General features: G+C 37.2%; 1 protein-coding gene across 2 annotated transcripts in view; it reads right to left on the bottom strand.

The window, feature by feature from the left end:
- eeig1b (estrogen-induced osteoclastogenesis regulator 1b) overlaps positions 1 to 19,431 on the bottom strand; it is a 41,697-nt gene extending 22,266 nt beyond the window's left edge. For both annotated transcript variants that reach the window (XM_079871950.1, XM_079871951.1), the window contains exons 1-3: positions 19,230 to 19,431; positions 18,932 to 18,978; positions 18,553 to 18,848 (exon numbers count right to left, since the gene is read on the bottom strand). In XM_079871950.1, the coding sequence (XP_079728076.1) occupies positions 18,553 to 18,698 (146 nt within the window). In that variant the 5' untranslated portion in view covers positions 18,699 to 18,848; positions 18,932 to 18,978; positions 19,230 to 19,431. The remainder of the gene's footprint in view (positions 1 to 18,552; positions 18,849 to 18,931; positions 18,979 to 19,229) is intronic.

The following is a 19,431-nucleotide window of genomic DNA, read 5'->3' as shown; positions in this document are numbered from 1 at the left end:
CAAAGCCCTTAAAAGACATGGTGATTGGGGGGGATGAGCTGGGAGTAAACATTTTTTTGTTGACTTGTAAAACTTTTACATTTCGCAAAACTTCTGTGTTTTTTGAAAGCGAATGCTAAGTATCTTGGAGGAACACAAAGCTTTTGCAAACGAATGTCCCTTTTGGGGCTCTGAAGCAATCAAATTCTACTGTGCTCAACTTAGTTTCAATAAACCCTCTAAGTGGACTTGGCCGGTATTTCTGAAAGTTTAATAGCTTACATTGAACACTTTTATATCAAAAGAGCAAGAAGAATCCTGCTTTCCTTGATATGTCCCCTTTAACTACATGGAAAAGGACGTTCACACACAAGCACATCTGTGTAAAATCTGTAACAGAGATCAGAGAGGCAGCAGATGCATTCCTCATCTGGATTGGAGAGAACAGGAATGACGAAGGAGGGAATCAAGCTGGTGAGAGGAATGAAAATGAGTCATACAGTACACAACATACAACCACATGCACGTACACTCACATGCATCCACAAAATACAGACACACACCTATAGTACAGTGGGAGAAAAATAACAGAGTATATGGGATGAGTACAAATGTAACATAAACTAAAGGAAAATAAACAACATGACCTACTTTACTGATACACATGTTATTAAGTTGCACTGAGGTCATGTTGGCTGCTGAAAAGAACAATGGATTTGACGTGGATGTGTGGTGATCACTTGCAAGTGAGCTCACCACAAGGGTCTATATTGAGCACAAAAGATAGATGTTTTAAGAAGATATGCTCACACACTTTCCATATATGGAAGCACAGAGGTCTGGGTAATGAGACTGAAACGTGTCTAAGGCCCTGTTTACACCTGGTATTAAGATGTGTTTTGGTTGATCGGATCACAAGTAGACGAAGGAGACATACCCATTTACACCTGGTGTTTTAATCTGTCTATTTTGTCCACTTTAAACCACTTCTGTCTGGATTTATTCGAGGGGAAGAATGCGTTCATTCACGAGTTCTACGAGGGGAAGAATGCGGATTTTCAATCCGAATGTGTTTTCGACTATCTTTGGAAGTGGTCAAAAGCGGACAAGATCCCGCTTACACCTGTATTTAGCATCGTCCACTTATGATCTGATCGACCAAAACGTATATTAATAGCAGGTGTAAACAGGGCATAAGAGCAATGTGACAATCATGTCCGCACTGAACATGAAAACAGTGTAACACTATATCACATTTACATTTAATCATTTAGCAGATGCTTTTGTCCAAAGTGACTTACAAATGATGAGAACAATAGAAGCATTTAAACCAACAAAAGAGCAACAATATGTAAGTGCTGTGACAAGTCCCAGTTAGTCTAACACAGTACCCATAGCAAGTTTATTTCTATTAGAAATAGAAAGTGTTTGTATTAATGGGTCAAGTGTTGACAAAAAAAGATGGCTAAAGACTCAGCAGCTCAGGTTGAGTTAGGCAGGTCATTCCACCAGCAGGGAACAGTCATGGTAAAGGTCTGTGCAAGGGATTTTGTGCCTCTTGTGGATGGTAACGCAAGCTTTTGGAGGGCACAGTGAAAAGCTAGTCTATTGTTTAAAGTCAAAATGTCCAATTCTTTTTTTTTTTAATGGAATATTGCTGCATTTATTATAAATGAATTATCTAGTATGCACGTTGTTATTTTTTTGAATAAATGCCCTCGTTATCTCTAATAAAAAAACTTCTCGTCCCTCTTGCGCTGACATCTCTTCTCTGATGACGCGTTTACTGGGACGAGGGCGGGACAACCTGTCAATCACTTGAGATGACAGCATGGACAAAATCAAGCCTAGCTCTACATTTTTTCTTGTTCCAGAAGCCGTTTTCACTCTGATAACCAATCACTCTAGGGAAGAAAACAAAAAACATTGGAACTTACGTTTTATACTGACTTTAATGTATGGGGGAGCTGGAATATGGACCAATGAGATTTCACAAGGAAAACATATCACTTTGCTCACTTCTTTTTTTTTTATCAAGTCACACCTGATTAGGACCTGACTTGAGATGTAATGAGGTGAAGAACATTTTACAGGCCCTTGATGTGTTAGTTTTAGTTTTTGTTTTTGTGTAAAGTTTTCTGCCCGTTGGTTGATGAGACCCCACTACTTGCTTTATAAGCTGCAGCTAGGGTTCACTGCCACTGAAAATTGAGTGCAACATTCCAAAAACTGTGTTTTGTAACAGCACGAGGGAAACGGGCACGTGCTGCATCTTCAAACGTGACCGACTCACGTTAAAATGTATTAAACTCACGAAGATTATCAGACTTAATGAATTATTCACAGTTCTCTCCATCATGTTGTGATGCGAGGCACTGGAGTGGCTGATATCTATATTTCATCACTCTGCAGAGCTCATTAGCTTAGTGGAGCATCTAGTGCCCGGCTGTCAAACAACACCGCCTGTGGACAAAATAAGGCCCGTAAAATTTGCAATTAAATCACCACAGGAAAAAAAAAACCAAGCAAAAATTTTGTTTACTGGAAAGTCATTTTTACAGAGCTTAGGCTATTCCTTAAAAAAAAAAAAAACTTGATTTTTTAGTTGGAAAAAATATTTTTTAATAAACACTACTGTTCAAATGTGTGGAGTCAGTAAGAATATAAAAATAAGTCTCTGTGTATTTATATAACGCTATAGTTTACTTGCTTTGGTCCAGACCAAATACAATATTGATTTTTTTTTTGTTTGGTGTGGTCCGCTTTCACACTGCCTTTTTTGCAAGTGAGACAAAATTTGCAAACAAAACCACACGTGTTCATTGGACAGAAATTCTCAAGCAGGGAAAAGCAGGAAGTGCAAAAAACAGGCTAATCATGGAGATCTTTCGTAGTGCGATTTTTATTCTTTTACTGATTTGGTGTTTCAAGCTACTAACGCAATATAAAGAAACTTATGAGCATCATTTGATACAATGTCATCTATACGATGTTGTAATTAGGATTTTGCGAAGACGAAGATGTGCTGCAAGATGGTTCCGGCGAAGAAAGCATGCTCTTAACTGATAAAGTTCAAACATTATTAAAAATAAGTGAACAGTCAGTCATAAAATAAGAACAAATACACAAATTACAAGAAGAGATGAAGAGTAAATAACAAAGTTATTAAAGTCTAACAGTAGTATTCAGGTACAGAAATTAATAAATTAAGCCTAAATGTAAAATAACACTATTTGTTCACTGTAGAAATTAAAAATAGTTTCATCTTTGTTAAAGTTGTATTTTGTTGTTTTATTAACATTTACTACAACAGTAGGAATATTAGGTGTCTGCTGTCACTTTAAGACCGAATGCAAGGACCGAAAAAACTGACAAACATCTGGTTCCTTTCTCAACTGTTCACTTATGACATAACTGAGAGAATACTTGCTGAGAAGGATATTTTGATGAGTGTTTTAACATAATTTTGTGTGCATGTGTCCGTTCAAGGGCAAGGAAACGCAAAAGAGGAATCAATTCTGTGTTCGAGCACTATCTGAAACGCAAAATCTGAACTCTGAAATCTCTCTCTCTCTCTGTCTCTGTGTGCGCGCGCTTCGGGTGCGTCCGGCGATTTTGTCTCTTCTTCTGCATTTAAAGTTGTTTGAATGTGTAAATTGGTAAGACAAAACACGTCTAAATTATAAACTTTCACTCTATGATGGTTAAATTTAGCAGTTAATCCGTGAATCACGTGCGTGCCGAACCGTGGAGCCTGGTCCGTACAGATCACAGATCAACTGCGATCCGTTGCACCCCTAATGTATAGGCATTTCATCACCCCAAATTACATAGAAAAAATCTGACCCTGTCAAAAAAGGTGCAGTGCTTTCTACAATTGAGTCGGGTCATGTTCACACCTTAAACAAACTGTACCAAAGTTCGTTTGGAACCGGACCGAGAACACCTCTTCAGCTGGGTCTCGGTACGGTTGTTTGGTCCGCACCCGAGTGCGACTGCTGTATTCACACCTGCCCAAAAGATCCGCACCAAGGGGGGAAACGAACTTGAGTTCGATTCAATCGAACCAAACAAGACAGGTGTGAATACACCCTTATTCTCAACAAGACTACATTTATTTGGTCAAAATACAATAAAAACAGCAATATTGTGAAATAATATTACAAATAAAGGAGTCATGAAATGCATTTTCAGATCTTATTATGTTTCTGAAGGTTAGCTTATGATTTTAGCAAAGTTGTTTGTTTTAAAAAATTCTAATATTTGTAAAAACGATCATTTTGAAATTAAACTGGAGTATGTTATTATTGAATTTCCATTTCATGAACCCTTTAAAATAAGTTTTCTATTTCTAACATATTTTTAAATTTAGTCCTGTGCTGGCAAAGCTGGATTTTCAGCGGCCATTACTCCAGTCTTCAGAAATCATTCTATGCTGAGTTGGTTCTCAAGAAACATTTCTTATTATTATTATCAACGTTGAAAACAGTTGAGCTGCTTAAAGGGTTAGTTCACCCAAAAATGTAGTGTAACAGCACAGCACAATGTCAGAATGTAGGCTCACCATGTCGCTTGATAAACTTATGGTTGAGCCACTGTAATCACTTGGACTATTTTAAACATTTTCTTTACTAACTTTCTGGGCCGGCAAGTTTCAATTACAGAGAAGCCTATGGAGGAGTGAGACAGCTCTCAGATTTAATCAAAAATATCTTAATGTTCTGAAGATGAATGAAAGTCTTACAGGGTTGGAACAACATGAGGGTGAGTAATTACTGACAGAATTTTTGGGTGAACTAACCCTTTCATATTTCTGGAAACATGATAAAAAATTTCTTAAGGATTTATTTATTTATTTTATTAATAGAAAGTTCAGAAGAACAGCATTTTATTTTTGTAACATTATTCATTTCTGTACTGTCCCTTTTGATCATTGTAATGCAGAACAGCTATCTAAAAGTATTAATTTACTGCCCAAAAACTTTTGAACTGTTGTGCATTGTGTAAATATTGTAACATGTCTTTCATAAGGGGACTTTTGCAGCTTATTCATCATTTTTAACATTTTTTCTACATACCTTCATGGAGTATAAACCTCTAATTGTGCGCAAGAGTGAGGTATGACATCGTCTTGGCGTAAACACAATAACAGCATTCCAGATGTTCCAGCAAGAGCTTCAATCTTCTTCCAGAGCAAAGACTACAATGCTAAGGTCGTCCCTCGCAAACACTGACTTTTCACCTCCCTCTAGAAACACTCTGCTGAGCCAGAAGATTGTTGATGTTGTCGCGTGTGTGTTAAGCAAAGACTACGGCAGAGGAAATAAAACACTTTTGATTGAGTGTGGATAATATTCTAATGTTTAGCCTCATCCAATCTGGTGACAGCAGTCGAATCAGCCTTTTAAACCGAGTGGTTGTTCTGAAATCTCGCTGAGGTCTTTACATCTTTGCCCTTTAGTCAACACAAGAACAGCTTTTAAAATTCATCTGAATAATGTGTATTATTGGTCGTGTCCTTTCAGCAGACTCAACTGTAGCCTAAATTCCAACCCAAGAGTTAATCTGAGCCCATCTGTTTAGACAGACAGTTAGACAGACAGTGTTAAACCTATTCTCCTGTAGATCCACACAAACATGTTGTATTAGTGTGTTTGTGTGCATGTAAAGAATACTGTAGCCTACATGCTGTAAGGTGGGCGTTACGGAAGGTCATGTGATTATAAGATGCATCATGAAACCCAGTGAAAAAAAAAAAAAAGTTATGTTAATTATAATATGTATAAAATTGAGGTAAGGAATTGGTTAAAGAGAGGATCTGTTACTGCTACTACACAGACTGTCCTACTGATTTAGATTTTTAAGTCAGATGATATGGCAATACTACTTGGTGACAAAGGGCAAAATAAATTAGGAGAACTACTGTGTAGGAAAAATAAAAACTATATGCAACAATCACAGACATAGCTATCCAACAGGATCAGTTTTCAGAAGAACTCTCCATAATTCTACACTTTTGCCTTTTTTGATTAGGATGGAATTAAAATCACAAACTTTGTTTATGAAACCTAACCTCCTTTGGGAAAACTAGTTCCATTTCAATAGGATCTGAACAGGGCTTCTGTGTACACTGACGTTCAAAACTTTTGGGATCTGTAAGATGTATTAAATGTTTTTGAAAGTCTCTTATGCTCACCAAGGCTGCATTTTTTTGGTCAAAAATACAGTGACAACAGTAATATCAAGTAAAAAAAATTCAGGTTTTACTATCCTTATGGGGGCACTTGGTACCCCAACTGTAGGGTTTACCTGGGCCACACAAACAAGATTGAATCAATCTACTGATTTAGTCACACAAAGGGATTTGCTTTTTATTGCATTATGTATTGAGCTCTCATATGCTGAGATTAGAGAAGAGAATGGTGGTTTTGCAATGCAATCCAGCCCTTAGAGATTCCTGTGATGTTGACATCTCACAGGTCCAGGCAGTGACACACAGCTACCACAAACCTCTCTCTCAATGCTGCCATTCAATACCGTTTGAGATTTAGGAATGACAACCAAAAACAAATCTACTCTTACTAGAGGACCAGTGATCTTAAACAAGTTCTAACTAATGTGTAAGCCGTCAGTCATAAAACAAATGGAGAATTAATTGACCTGAGGGTGCAAAGATTGTATCATATAGCCAAATTTTCTGCCATGGGAGAATTTATTGTGGCTGCGTAGGTGGAGCTCAAATCCATCTTGAATTTGATAAACACTCCAATAAAATTGAGCTGAGAAGGAAAGCAGTTCATGAACGTTTATGGAGAGCAAATGTGAATACATTAATGCAAACTGCTATCCTAATGAACTTACTTTTGCATTGAACTTGATTAGTTCATTAATCTTCTGACATCTCGGAGCTAAATCAGTAAAACAGTATGCATTTTTGTCTCAGACAACACACATATTCAAAAACACACAAAGTGTGTTTGCTGAGTTATTAACGAATCACTCTGTTACCAGGGTTGCTCAAATAAATCAGGAGTCTCAGGAATTTAATTAATCATGTGAAAGGCAAAACTAATAGGACTTTACATAATCAGTGGCTAAACCTTGGACCTGAACACTAAGTAAAAACTACCAATTCAAATGCAGTTTTCCATAATTATGGTGAATTAAAAAAAAGTTCAATTAATTCAAACACGTCACAAAAATTTAGTGCAATTAAGCTCCAAAAATGGATGTGTGCTGAAAAGCTGTTGACAGCTCTCATTAAAATTAGCCTTAGAGAAGATGATGGAGACAGAAGCTCTGGTTCAAAACCTTAGTGAGCTGCCTAGTGCCTACTGCCTTCTAAGACAGCATCTTAATATCTTGTAAGCACATGTGAACAATTTGGGACAATCTAATTACACAGGAACCATTAAAGATTGCAAGGGCACATTACTTATGAAAAAAATGAATATATTTACATAAACACTGCAACATTTCATTAAAAATTGAATTCTTTATATTGATGCTTTTGTTTAAAGATTTAAGTTTTTTTAAGTTAACATTTCTCTCACCTCATGCACCACCTGGGATTTTAATCCTTTTATTACATTTTCTCAATGAATTCTGGAACAGATAGATGAGCCAACATATCGGGGACGTGCTTATGACGCCCTAAAAATCTGCATGCATTATCTGTCGCTGTTAGTACATCAACAGACTACGAGGGCTGCCCCCTAAGCACTAAACATTAGGCGATGAGTAAGGAGAATGAGGCTCTGGCGACTAAATTTTAATTAGTCGGTTAGTTACAGAAAAAAAACCTCCACAGAAATTGGCAGTCACTCAGTCACGGCTGGTCCATGGGGTAATATGTCGGGTAGAAAATAAAAAGTACTGTGGGAACATTTCGAGAGAGTAAAGAATGACCACAAAAAGGTGATGTGCAACCTCAAACATGACTTATTTAAAACATGCAAGTAGTAGCCTAACGTTAGCCACTTTACATGGCCATCGCTCTAACGTTAACCTAGATAAATGTGTGCTAATATTAGATGCATATACAAGTGTTCAAGCGGAGTGTGGAAGCTAAGTTAAGTACCGCAGTTTCTGCACGACATGTTTAACTTGACTTCCACGTCAATGCCATCGGAGTGCATCTTCTCCAAGGCCGGCTTCATTGTGAGCAAGACATGGAGCTCACTTCTCCCCGAAATCGTGGACAAACAGTTTTTCCACTAACTAATAGACTAATGGCTTAAATGAACGACTAACAGTCGACTAGAAAAATCTGTAGCCTGGGACAGCCCTGACTACAGACATCCAGACACACAATCACAGAAATGGCCACAAAAACCCTCACACGCTGAACACTGGATCATAACCTGGCTCTTTTCATCTCTGATAAGCTATGCAAATACCAGCAGGGGGCCTCTTGACATTATGGTCATCATTGTTAGCTGTTGCATAAGAGGCACAGGAATGGCTGGAGTGGAGACCAGTCCTACATGCACTTTACACATGTAACCACCCGTGCAGTGTTATTCACTGGAACAGAGGCCCTAATCACTGAGTTTCGAAATCAGAGCCTCTTCAATGCTGTAAGTGGACCCTGTGGACTACATTTGCCAACAAAATCTCACTTTAATTGATTACTGATTGAAAGCGTTCAGAAGGTCACAATTATTGGAATGGTTGGTGTGGAAGAGCTTTGGTGACATAGATGGGGACACCAAATGGCTTTAAAAAGCATGTTTAAACACTTATCAATAAGTAATCAATTAAACATTCAGCTGTGAGCTGAAGACTGGAGGTCAAACTAGAAAATTGCTCTCATAGGCTCCAGGATCTCTGTGATTTTAGTCATCTCTCATTCCACTGGAATGGATCAGGACCCACGGGACGGGCCAGACGCTCAGATAAGAGCCAGAAACACAGAGCAACGCAGATGAGAAAACCCAGCTCACTCTTTTTAAAGATGATATACTGCCAATAACTGTTGTACGAGCAGCCAAACTATATGAAATGCCTCTGCTGTGGGAGCTCTGGTCACATGAAAACAAACAAATATAAGATCAACTAAAAACAAAGTTATCAAGATTGATGGAAACAGAATGCTTAAAAGAAAAATACCACAGACTAAACTGAAATCTTTGAAACTCTTTGAAATCAACTCCAGATTTTTGTAGCACAGGCAGACCAGCAACAGTGTCTCCTGATGTTAGTCACATTTCATTGCTATCCCCCTTTATAGGTCAATTTGCTGTTCCCTTCCTTCCTTCTTTCTTTCTTTCTCTTTCCTTCATGTGTCCGTGGATCTGACTCAGGCTCTCTTAGCTGACTGAAAGACGGAGAGACCCCAAAAAAAACACACACAAGTAAGAAAATGAAGGGGTGGTAAGAACACTTTGGGATTGACAGATACAAACGATTTGTACTTAAAGTCACTGGTTGATTATTCCCAGCAACCCTAAATAGTTCTGGGAAATTGTGGAGCTTTTTGTAAATCAGAAGGCATTGTTGTTGTTACTGATCAAGCAAAGAATTCTTCTGCCGGTTGTTAATGTAAGCCTGTTTAGAATGTAAACTCAAGTCAAATGGTATAACATGACCTCAGAGAGATGATTTATAAATTAAATTTTAGAAAGATTTAATTTTTATATGCTATATAAAGTATATGACATATAATGTATAGTATAGCATAGCATTAAATATAGATACAAGTGGTTTTTAATTCAATAGGAATTGAGGAGTGCCAGCTGTGTTTTCCTCATTCAGCTGCTCGTCTTTTCTGTCAGGCATTCTCTATAAAACAGGCAAGACTAAACTTACCAATACTCTAAAAATAATTTTCTCCATGTAGCCAATGGGCTAAACGCTTCAGTAAATACTGTACAAATCTGTGTGTGTGTTATGAGGAATTTTAAACAGCCTAACATTGTTTTTGAGTTATGTATGCAAGGATGTTTGACATTGAATGAATGACATTGAATTTGCAGGAAAGGCTAGGGAAATTAAAGATCTGTCATATTACATAAAATTTGACCAAGGTGTTGATGACTAAATACATTTCCACGTACTCCGATTGTAATATACACCATGTATACTCTACCAATGCACTACTTGATTAAAGTCGCAATGAAATCAAAAAATCAAAATTGACAGATTATTATAAATGATCTATTTGTGAACATAATTCATGTGCTACATTTACTTTCCCTCTCCCTCGCAAACGGCATCGACCCAATCAATTTCCAATGGTCATTTCAAGTCCCGTTATATATTAACTTTTTCACTTATATATATATATATATATATATATATATAAGGGAAATAATATTTATATTTTTATATATTTTTTTTTTTTTACCCAATGCAGGACTTGAAGGGGGCTGGGATAAATTCATCTAGAGCAGTAGCCAATTTTATGCCTCAAAAAGAATTCGACCTTTGATCTCACAAGCTCTCCGAGCTTGTCTATGAATGAGAGTCCAAATTCTGAGAGGCACAGCAGATTTACTGCTCCGAGATTGCAATCAGAGTGCAGACGGTGTGTATGACAGCACATACATCTGAAGTGGACAGGAATGGATTGAAGAGCGAGCAGAAGATAAAGCACAATGATTAGCCTAGCCTCTTAACATGCAGAGGCAAAACCACAAAAAAACATTGTTGGAGGGAGAAGAAAGACAAGTCTAAACAGACTACAATTTGCAGGAAGAACAAAATGTAAGGGCAGCAGGGTGCAAAGTCACTAAGTAATTCCTTTTCTTGAATGTTCAAATGGGTACTTTAAGCCAGAAATAATAAAAGACTGGTGCAACATTACAGCCAGCTTAATGTCAGTCATTATTCGACTACGGTGTTTTCTTCTTTCTGTGGTAGGTTCTCCCTGAACAAAGGTTTTGATTTAGGTTCAGTGTATGTAATGAAGTATCCAGATGCTAGTGCTGTGCTTTGATGGTGCAAGCGTATCAAAGTACATGTTCATTTAATATAACCCAAATCTATCAGACAGTATTAGTCCCACACTGTACTGCAACAAAATGGCCATAAAGTACACTGATTTAAAGAGTCTGACCCTGAAATGAACAAAGAATGCACTAGAATCACCAGAATGGTAACAATATCATGTTTCGTGCTGTTCGGGACTGTATGTCTTGTACAAGTTTGCCCTAAGCTTACACACAAAAAAAACAGTTGGTTGGTGTGGCTATATTTTCATAATAGTAGGCTATACAATATCAAGGCTTGTAATTTAAATACGGTAACTGTAACAGGTGTGGACAGAGATAATGTCTGTTTCCTGTGCTGACAACACAGTTTAGTCTACTACGTTTTGAGAAACGTTTTAAACAGGCTGACTGAAGATTTGAGGTGGAGGAGATGTGTGTATTAAAGCTGTCAAGAAACACTGTCGTCTGCACTGGAGTGTTTGCATATAGTGCTGTGAGGGACAGAGGAACGTGTGAAGGGGAGAGAGGTCAATCAAGTGGACATTCCTAGCTATGTTGTCTGTGAAACCTTGCAACACATCCTGCAACTGAACTTTGACCCCTGGAAACCTGTGACTACGCAAAACCAGGGAGCATAAGACACAGCTGTAAAAAAGCTGCGAGAACGTAACTCAAATACATACACTTGAACAGATCTATATAGTACTGCGACAATATATACAATATGAGAAATAAGGCTAGTGGCAAAACAAGCAAACAAACTACTTCTAAAATTATTAATTGTGACAAAAACAAAAGGGCCAGTCATGTTTTGTGAAAAGCTTGTTCTCATTCCCTCTGTCCCTCCACCCTTCTGTTCCCCCAGGACTTCATTTAACCTACTTCTGTGTGAAGCTCCCTTCCAGATGGTGCTCACTTTTTATCAGTCTTCCCCTTTCTTCCATATTTTCCCACAATATGCCCACAGACTCCATGAGTAAATGAGAAATAGTTCTTGACTTATGTTTCAGTGCACCACTGAGAGAAACTCCTTCCTGCCTAATGCCATTAGTCAGTGAGAGCATGATTTATATACAGTATTTTATACATTTGCATTACTGCACTATGACAGTAGTACAAATTTCCAAACTTGTTTTTTTTCTTTCTTTACTTTTATTCTATTCTGTTTATTTTATTGCGTGTATAGCCGTTCAAAATTTGGGGTCAGCAAGGTTTTTTTTTAAGAAAGTAATATTTTTATTACTATTAATAATTAATTATTATTAATATTTTATATACAAATACACATTAAATTGATTAAAACATGACATGAAAGACATTTAGAATGTTACAAAAGATTTCGATTTCAAATATATGATTTTCTTCTGAACTTTCTATTCAACAAAAAAATCCAGGGGAAAAAAATGTTGGAAATGTTTCTTGAGCACCAAATCAATATATTAGAATGATTTTTGAAGGATCATGTGACACTGAAGACTAGAGTAAGGATTTAGCTTTGCCATCTCAAGAATAAATTATGTACATTTTAATTTTTCAAAATAGATTCTTTTAAAAATGTAATGATATTTCACAATATTACTTATTTTAACTTATTTTAAAATTTAGCCTGGGTGAGAATAAGAGTCTTCTTTTAAAAAGCATTTAAAAAAAAAATGTAACTGACCCCAAACCATTGAACAGGCATTTGGCTGACATTTTTATCCAATGCGACTTGCATTGCATATATACCTTTGATTACGTTCATGCATTCGCTGTAAATCAAACTCATGGTGTTGTTGCTAATTTCATGCTCTACTGTTTGAGCTACATGAATGTTAAGTATTGCTACTGTAATAAAAAAAATATCCCTGTGGTACTAATACAATCGTTTTCTTATATTATCCTCACATGAAATTAGAACTGGGGATGTTTTTTGTTAGAGATTGTAATGATTATTGATATAAGACAGATCTCTGCCATTGTATTTTGCTTTTACAGTACAATACACAATTTCTCACTGGTATTATTTTGTTTTTAAAATAAGCAGATTTTTGATAGTTATCAGTGTATTGTTGTGCATGTAAACACCTAATGCAATTTTAATGGGGTTTTTTTTACCAGCTTTATCATCTGCTAAGCGAAAATCGCTTAGAAAAGTAATAGCACATTTTTCCTCAACAAAAAACACAATTTCAGATATAATTTAATAGCAGATAAGATAAGAGCTGTTACGTGTCAATGTTTAGACGTATAGCAGCAATCACCACTAATCATTGACTAATGGATCTTTGTAAAATAGTAGCTGATGTCTAAAGGAGGGCAGACAGTGCAAAGTCCAGTTAAGACACCCCAACTGTTTACCTACATCTGTTTGGTTCACAGCAATCTGTTTCATGAAGTGTTTACAGGAGGCAGTTCAGAAGCCTCAGTCTGTCCCCGCTGAGAGCAGGTGCACGGCTGAGTCTCAGCTGCTAATCTCATTGAGTAGTTGTAGCCCAATAACACCGCGACCTGTACGGGATGAGACCCTTGTTCCTCTGCCCACTTGTGCTCCGTAAGCAAGCTGGCAGCACATGTCAGGAACTTAACTAGTAGCAACCTTATGGTGTGTATAGTCACCAGAAGAATTGAACTTCTGAACTATGAGACACCCCAATACAGATCTTACAGACCACTTTATGTATGTGAAAAGTGAAAATTAGAAAAGCAGGTGAAAAAATCTCCATTCATGATTGTAATGCAACAAACTATTGAGCATGAACCTGTAGACTGCAGACAGAATGTGTTGTTTTTGTGGTGCATTGCGGGAGAGAGAGAGATAAGCACCTCATTAAAATGATGCCCTATGTGCATAAATTGACTGCATCTGGAGTCTCAGATAAGACGTATAATATATGGTAGAAATATAATATTGACATTAATGAGTCTTTGAGTGTATGTGAAAGCCAGAAAAGCAGCCAGAGAAAGACTTATCAGTCAGCTATAAACACTAATAAATCACCTTTAACAAATTACAGCCTAAATCAATCTTCTGTCTATTGGGCTTTTGATTTAACCAGAAAAGATGGTCTAAGAAAAGGTGTGGAAACCATTCACTACCTTTCTTAGCTTACATGCTCCTTAAAGGTGCATAAGCAATACAATCATTATGGATGAGTGTGTGTGTGTGTGTGTGTGTGTGCTGTATACCCAAAGTGCCACATTCTCAAAGGTTTCATGTGATACCCTGTTGCTAAGATACTAAACACAAAACAGACGTGAATACACATGAATGGGTTCTAGGCAATGAAAAAGAGAATGATTTGTTTTCAAAATCTCACATTGTCAATTAGCATAATCTGTGTGTCTGTTTCGGGGTGTAACTCTTCCCGTGGAATCTAAAGAATGAGGTTCTGCTCGATTTGTCAAAGCCGCCATGATGCAAATAACACACACTGTGCAGAGAGAAACCGGATCCTCTTTCTTTCTTCAGCTTTCTCTTTGTTCATTTAAGAACATCAATCAGCACCAAAAAATTTAATATAAAACAAAAACATCTTTAGAAAGTAGTGGTCAACGATACTGATTGTATAGTGGCCAAAGCCAATACCTATCTGGACAAGGTTAATGTACATATAATTCAAATATGTACACTATGTTTGGAGTCGGTAAGATTTGTTCATGTTTTTGATAGAAGTCCCTTGCGCTCACCAAGGCTGCATTTATTTGATTAAAATACAGTAAAAGCTGTAATATTGTGAAATATTACAATTTAAAATAAGTTTTAAATGCTCCATTTTACAATGTAATTATTCCTGTGATGGCAAAGTTGAAGTGCTCAAGAAACATTTATTCATTAATACAGTTGTGCTGCCTAAAATTTTTGTGGAAACCGTGATTCTTCAATGAATATAAAGTTCAAAAGAACAGCATTTATTTTAAATCGTTTGAACAGTAGTGTGTACATAAATATAAATAAAAATAAAATATATAAGTTTTATATAAGTGATATGTAAGCTCTCTGTTGGCTATTACTTTTAACCCACACTAAAGGCATTTTTAATGATTTCACGTGATTTCAAGTGGCATACTTAAAGTAATGGCTTAGTTTTAATAACTCTACAAAAGAAACAAGGTATCATCAAGTACAAAAAAAAAACAGGTTTGTTTTAGTTTTTGATGGTCTTCCAGTGCTGTTTCCTCTGTGCGCTCCTATTCTATGGCGCACGATAAATCAAGACCTTATAATCTGAGCGATCAGACCAATCCAAGCGCGCTCCAGCTGTAAAACAATGTCCGATTGGTATCAGCACGTCGTCCCTACCCACTATACCCGAAAACCAGTTTCCATTGGTTGAACTTTGAAATGACGTTGAAAAACACTGCGTCATTATCGCGATTCGCGACATGATCAGATCCCGGAAGTCCAATAGTTGTAGCCAAACAGCATGTCATGTTACTCTGTAAGGATTTTCTTAAAATCTACGCATCATGTTATGTTGTGTGTGAGCTCATTTAAATCGAGACAAACTGCTCAAATAAAATAAGTGTGATTTACAAAGGTTTACTAATGTTTCGCGAAGTTACAAAACAGAATGTGGCACTAAAGCCTAATCTGTATACAGTTTACATGCGCGTCGGCAGATATTTTTTATGGTTTTACCTCATCAAATTGCAATCGGTTTGTGAGATCAGACAAATTTAGTAAATCCCGATCGAGTCATAGAATGTGATTATCGGCTGATACCGATCTGCGGCGATCGATTGGAGCATCCCTAACAGCCAACATTTCAATGTTTCCATTTCAAAAACAAGTATCAACATGATTGCCATTGAAATGTTATTAACGCTATTAATATAAAAACTTAAGTGTAATTTAAACGTCGAATGAATCGAAAAGCAAACTTGTGAATCCAAATCGAATTAAATTTGTGAAATTTGTGTCGATACCTAGCTATTGGCCAATGCCAATAATCCCAAAATGCCTTGACTGAATGACCTACTGTGGGCGCACAGAATTAAAATGATTAAGACTTTATAGTTATCTTTATAGTTATTCTTCTGCAGAAATAAACCCGTGAGAATCAAAGGCACATGGGTGCTTGAGTATTTATCGTCTGTGGAAGGCAGAGCAAAAGAACAGGAAGGAAGAGAAATGAGCACCCCTATAATGATTACAATTACAGAGCAATTTCATCAAAAACTATCCATCAGTGGAGAGACTAGGGCACAGACACACCAGTTGCCTTAGAAACCACTGCTGCAGTATAATCTCTACCACAATAATGATACACCTTAAGAAAATCTCAAATGTAGAAAAAACTCAATGTAGAATATTTCAGCAAGATCTTTTAAGGTTTGGATGCTAATCACAAATTTCAAAAAAAAAAAAAAATGACTGTGAATGTCTGAATGGGACCTTTAACTGCATGTGCCCGCCTCTATGCAGACCAACCATTAAAAAGCAAGCCTATCAGCACCCTCTCTTCCTTCAAGCTTCACTGCCCTCTGTCCACTCAGCAAGCCAAGACACCTCTGGAAACTAATGACTTCTGTGTCTACATCCTCATCATCCACCCCAGGAATTGTTATCATCACGTTGATCTGATTTCTCCCAGTTAAAATGCAAACCTGAACTGTGGAAAACCTGGAGAACAAGCCTGAGATCATATTAAAGAGGCAAGATCTTCCACATTGATAGTCTGAGAGCTGACTCCTGTCAATCAAGCGCTCCATGAACTCAATCCACACTGATAAGAGGACAGAAGGATGAAGAAACGTGAGAGAGTGAAAGAAAAGAATGAGCGAGGGGAGGAGGGCAGAGGGAAACAGGACCGTGGCTTAGTCAGACAAACGGCTCTCTGTTTGGACTATCACTGAAGTCTCTGTCCTGTTTTTCGCTTTCTCTCTCTTTTTCTCCTTCGTGCATTACTCCTCTATCCATCTTGCATTCCACTTCCAGTTCCCATCCAGTTTTTTTTTCCACCATCTCTCTAGAAATTACCACACACTCTGTTTCTGCTATCTATCCAATCTAATCTCTTTATCAATACATCTGTGGAATGATGTTGGGACATTCATGACATAACCCTCTTCTCCCTCCTCACATTAGATACACAAGGCATTGTGCAGAATGAATGCAGAGGGCATCTCAGTGCACTAGAACCAGAGCACTCACTGTGCCTGGCACCGCTAGCAAGTCAATGCGCCCACACAATATACCACCCCCAGTCATATGCCACTAAAAACAACTTCACAACACAAGAGAACTTCAAATAGACTGACACATTTTTGGCCTCTAGAGCTACTGTTTCTCGTGCTCCCTGAGTTGTCGCTAGCGGGCCTGACGGTGGTTCTAGGGGAAACCGCTATACATTTTGTGTGGATTATTTGATTAACAGAAAGTTCACAAGAACAGCATTAATTTAAAATAAAGATATAACAATGTAAAATTAAAGTCTTTACTATCACTTTGATCAATTTAATGCGTCCTTGCTGAATAAAAAATAGTATATCTATCTATCTGTATGTGTGTGTGTGTGTGTGTGTGTGTACACACTCACACATATATAAATAAAATATTTTATTTATAAAAATAAATACATAATTTTTTACATTTTTAAATAATTATTATTTTAATAATTTAAAATATATATATATTTTTTATCTATTAAAAATATAATATATACATACATTCATCTCATATCAAGTCTACCACCAAACAGCCATTTTATTCTCAAAACTAGATAAATGTGAACTGGTTAAAAAAATTTGATCAACCAATAATATCAGGTAGCTGCAAAACTGTTTTGAGTCCAGAATAGGGTAAAACATTTTAAAGTGAAGAAACAATAATGCATTCAACACATCAGGTGCAAGATTCATGCAACAGTCTTTACGGCATTCACATGCTGGAATAATAACCGCACTGGTCATCACATAAAACTGCTGAATCACTCAGATTTACTAATGGACCTTCATTATTCTAATTAGGCTGTGTCTGATCAGACTTGCCCAACTGTGAGTTTAACCTAAGAGCTTAAGCCTCAATTTATAAACAACCGTACCACTGACATATGTGTGCTATCATCTTAAACCACAGTCAAAGGGCAGGAATGTGTTTAGAATTAGTCATGAGCAAAAGAAATCGTGAACATTGACGTGATTCAGGCCGTCTGTGTGCAATGATCAAAAGAGAAAATCCTTTACCTGAGTAAACAATGTAAAGAATGGCATAGTGGTTTGACCCTGACCCTTAAAAAATGTCTTGGCTTTTGATGTGAGACATGTTCAAGAGACCCCCAAAGCAACCTGTGTGGTCTTCTAAGTGCATTTTAAATGGACTCAAAAATTGTTCAGAGCTGCAGGGCGGGCCGAGTAAAAACCCAAGATCTGAACAAGTGTTCCTAATGAAACCTACACCAAAGACAACAGCAGAATAACAATACGCAAAAATAATGTCTTTCCAACCATCCTAAGGCTATAGATCATTTTTCAACAGATCATCGTCCATCAAAAATCATACCATGTTAAGCACAGTTTAAACCAAGTGTAAAGTAACAGTGGTGTCTGATAAAAAGTTACCACAGTTTTTACTGCCCTAGCAACTGTTTTATTTGGCAGAAACCATGGGAACTTTTGTGTTGGGCCCAATACAGTCAGAGAGAATCCCAAATCTTACCTGGATGAAGCAATGGAAAAGTCTCCACCATCCAACAGTCTGATTTTGCAGAAGAGCATCCCGTTCACAAACGGCACAGCCGTGAGCTCCTCCAGGGTGAAGTGTATCTGAAACTTGAACTTCTTCTTTTTTATTAAAAATGCCATATTTTTTAAAGACTGAACTTTAGATGTTTGAAGACAGAGGTAGATGAATACAGGGAAATTAGTTTCTTTTAATCTGGTGCCTGGAAGTTCTTCTCAATGTTAGTGCTTTGGTTCAGCATCTCTGAGAGGACTGAAGCTGTCCAGAGGAACCTGGGGTGTAAAACAGTGGAAAATCATTAGACATTAGAAAGACATTAGACCAAGTAAACATTAGAAACTACATCATAACTTACCTTAAAACCAATACAGGGGCAGCACTGTGGGAAGGCTACAGTCTTTGCTGAAATGCAAACAGATTCCCTGGAGAGTTAGTTACCTTCAAGAAATCCATTAGCCTATATCCAGGTGAAAAGATCCTTGGGACTCCACTGGCAACATTCACATAATCAAGGAAAATGTAGTATGTTCCTTGAGAACTACTGACAATGTTTAGCTAAATGACCATCATATTTTCTCTCTTTAATCGAAAGTAGTCGCCTGTTGTTTCATGTCGTAAGTGAAAATTTGAATAAGAGACAGTTGAATACTTACGTCGATGAGCAGTTTTCATATGGAAGCCAGGACAGAAATCACTGGACGGAACGATTTAGAAAACGACCCATAATATAATTACTAACCAGATGTAAATCGTATCGAAATCAACTGTTTGGCGTTGAGTCAAAAGACTGACTGACTGACTGACTGCTCAGGACTGAAACGGTCTCTGGCTCTTTAGTGAACTCCAATAAGCGCC

Source organism: Squalius cephalus (genome assembly GCF_949319135.1).
Source record: "Squalius cephalus genome assembly, chromosome: 5".
In the NCBI taxonomy this organism is placed as follows: domain Eukaryota; kingdom Metazoa; phylum Chordata; class Actinopteri; order Cypriniformes; family Leuciscidae; genus Squalius; species Squalius cephalus.
This window is presented reverse-complemented; position numbering and strand designations above follow the sequence as displayed.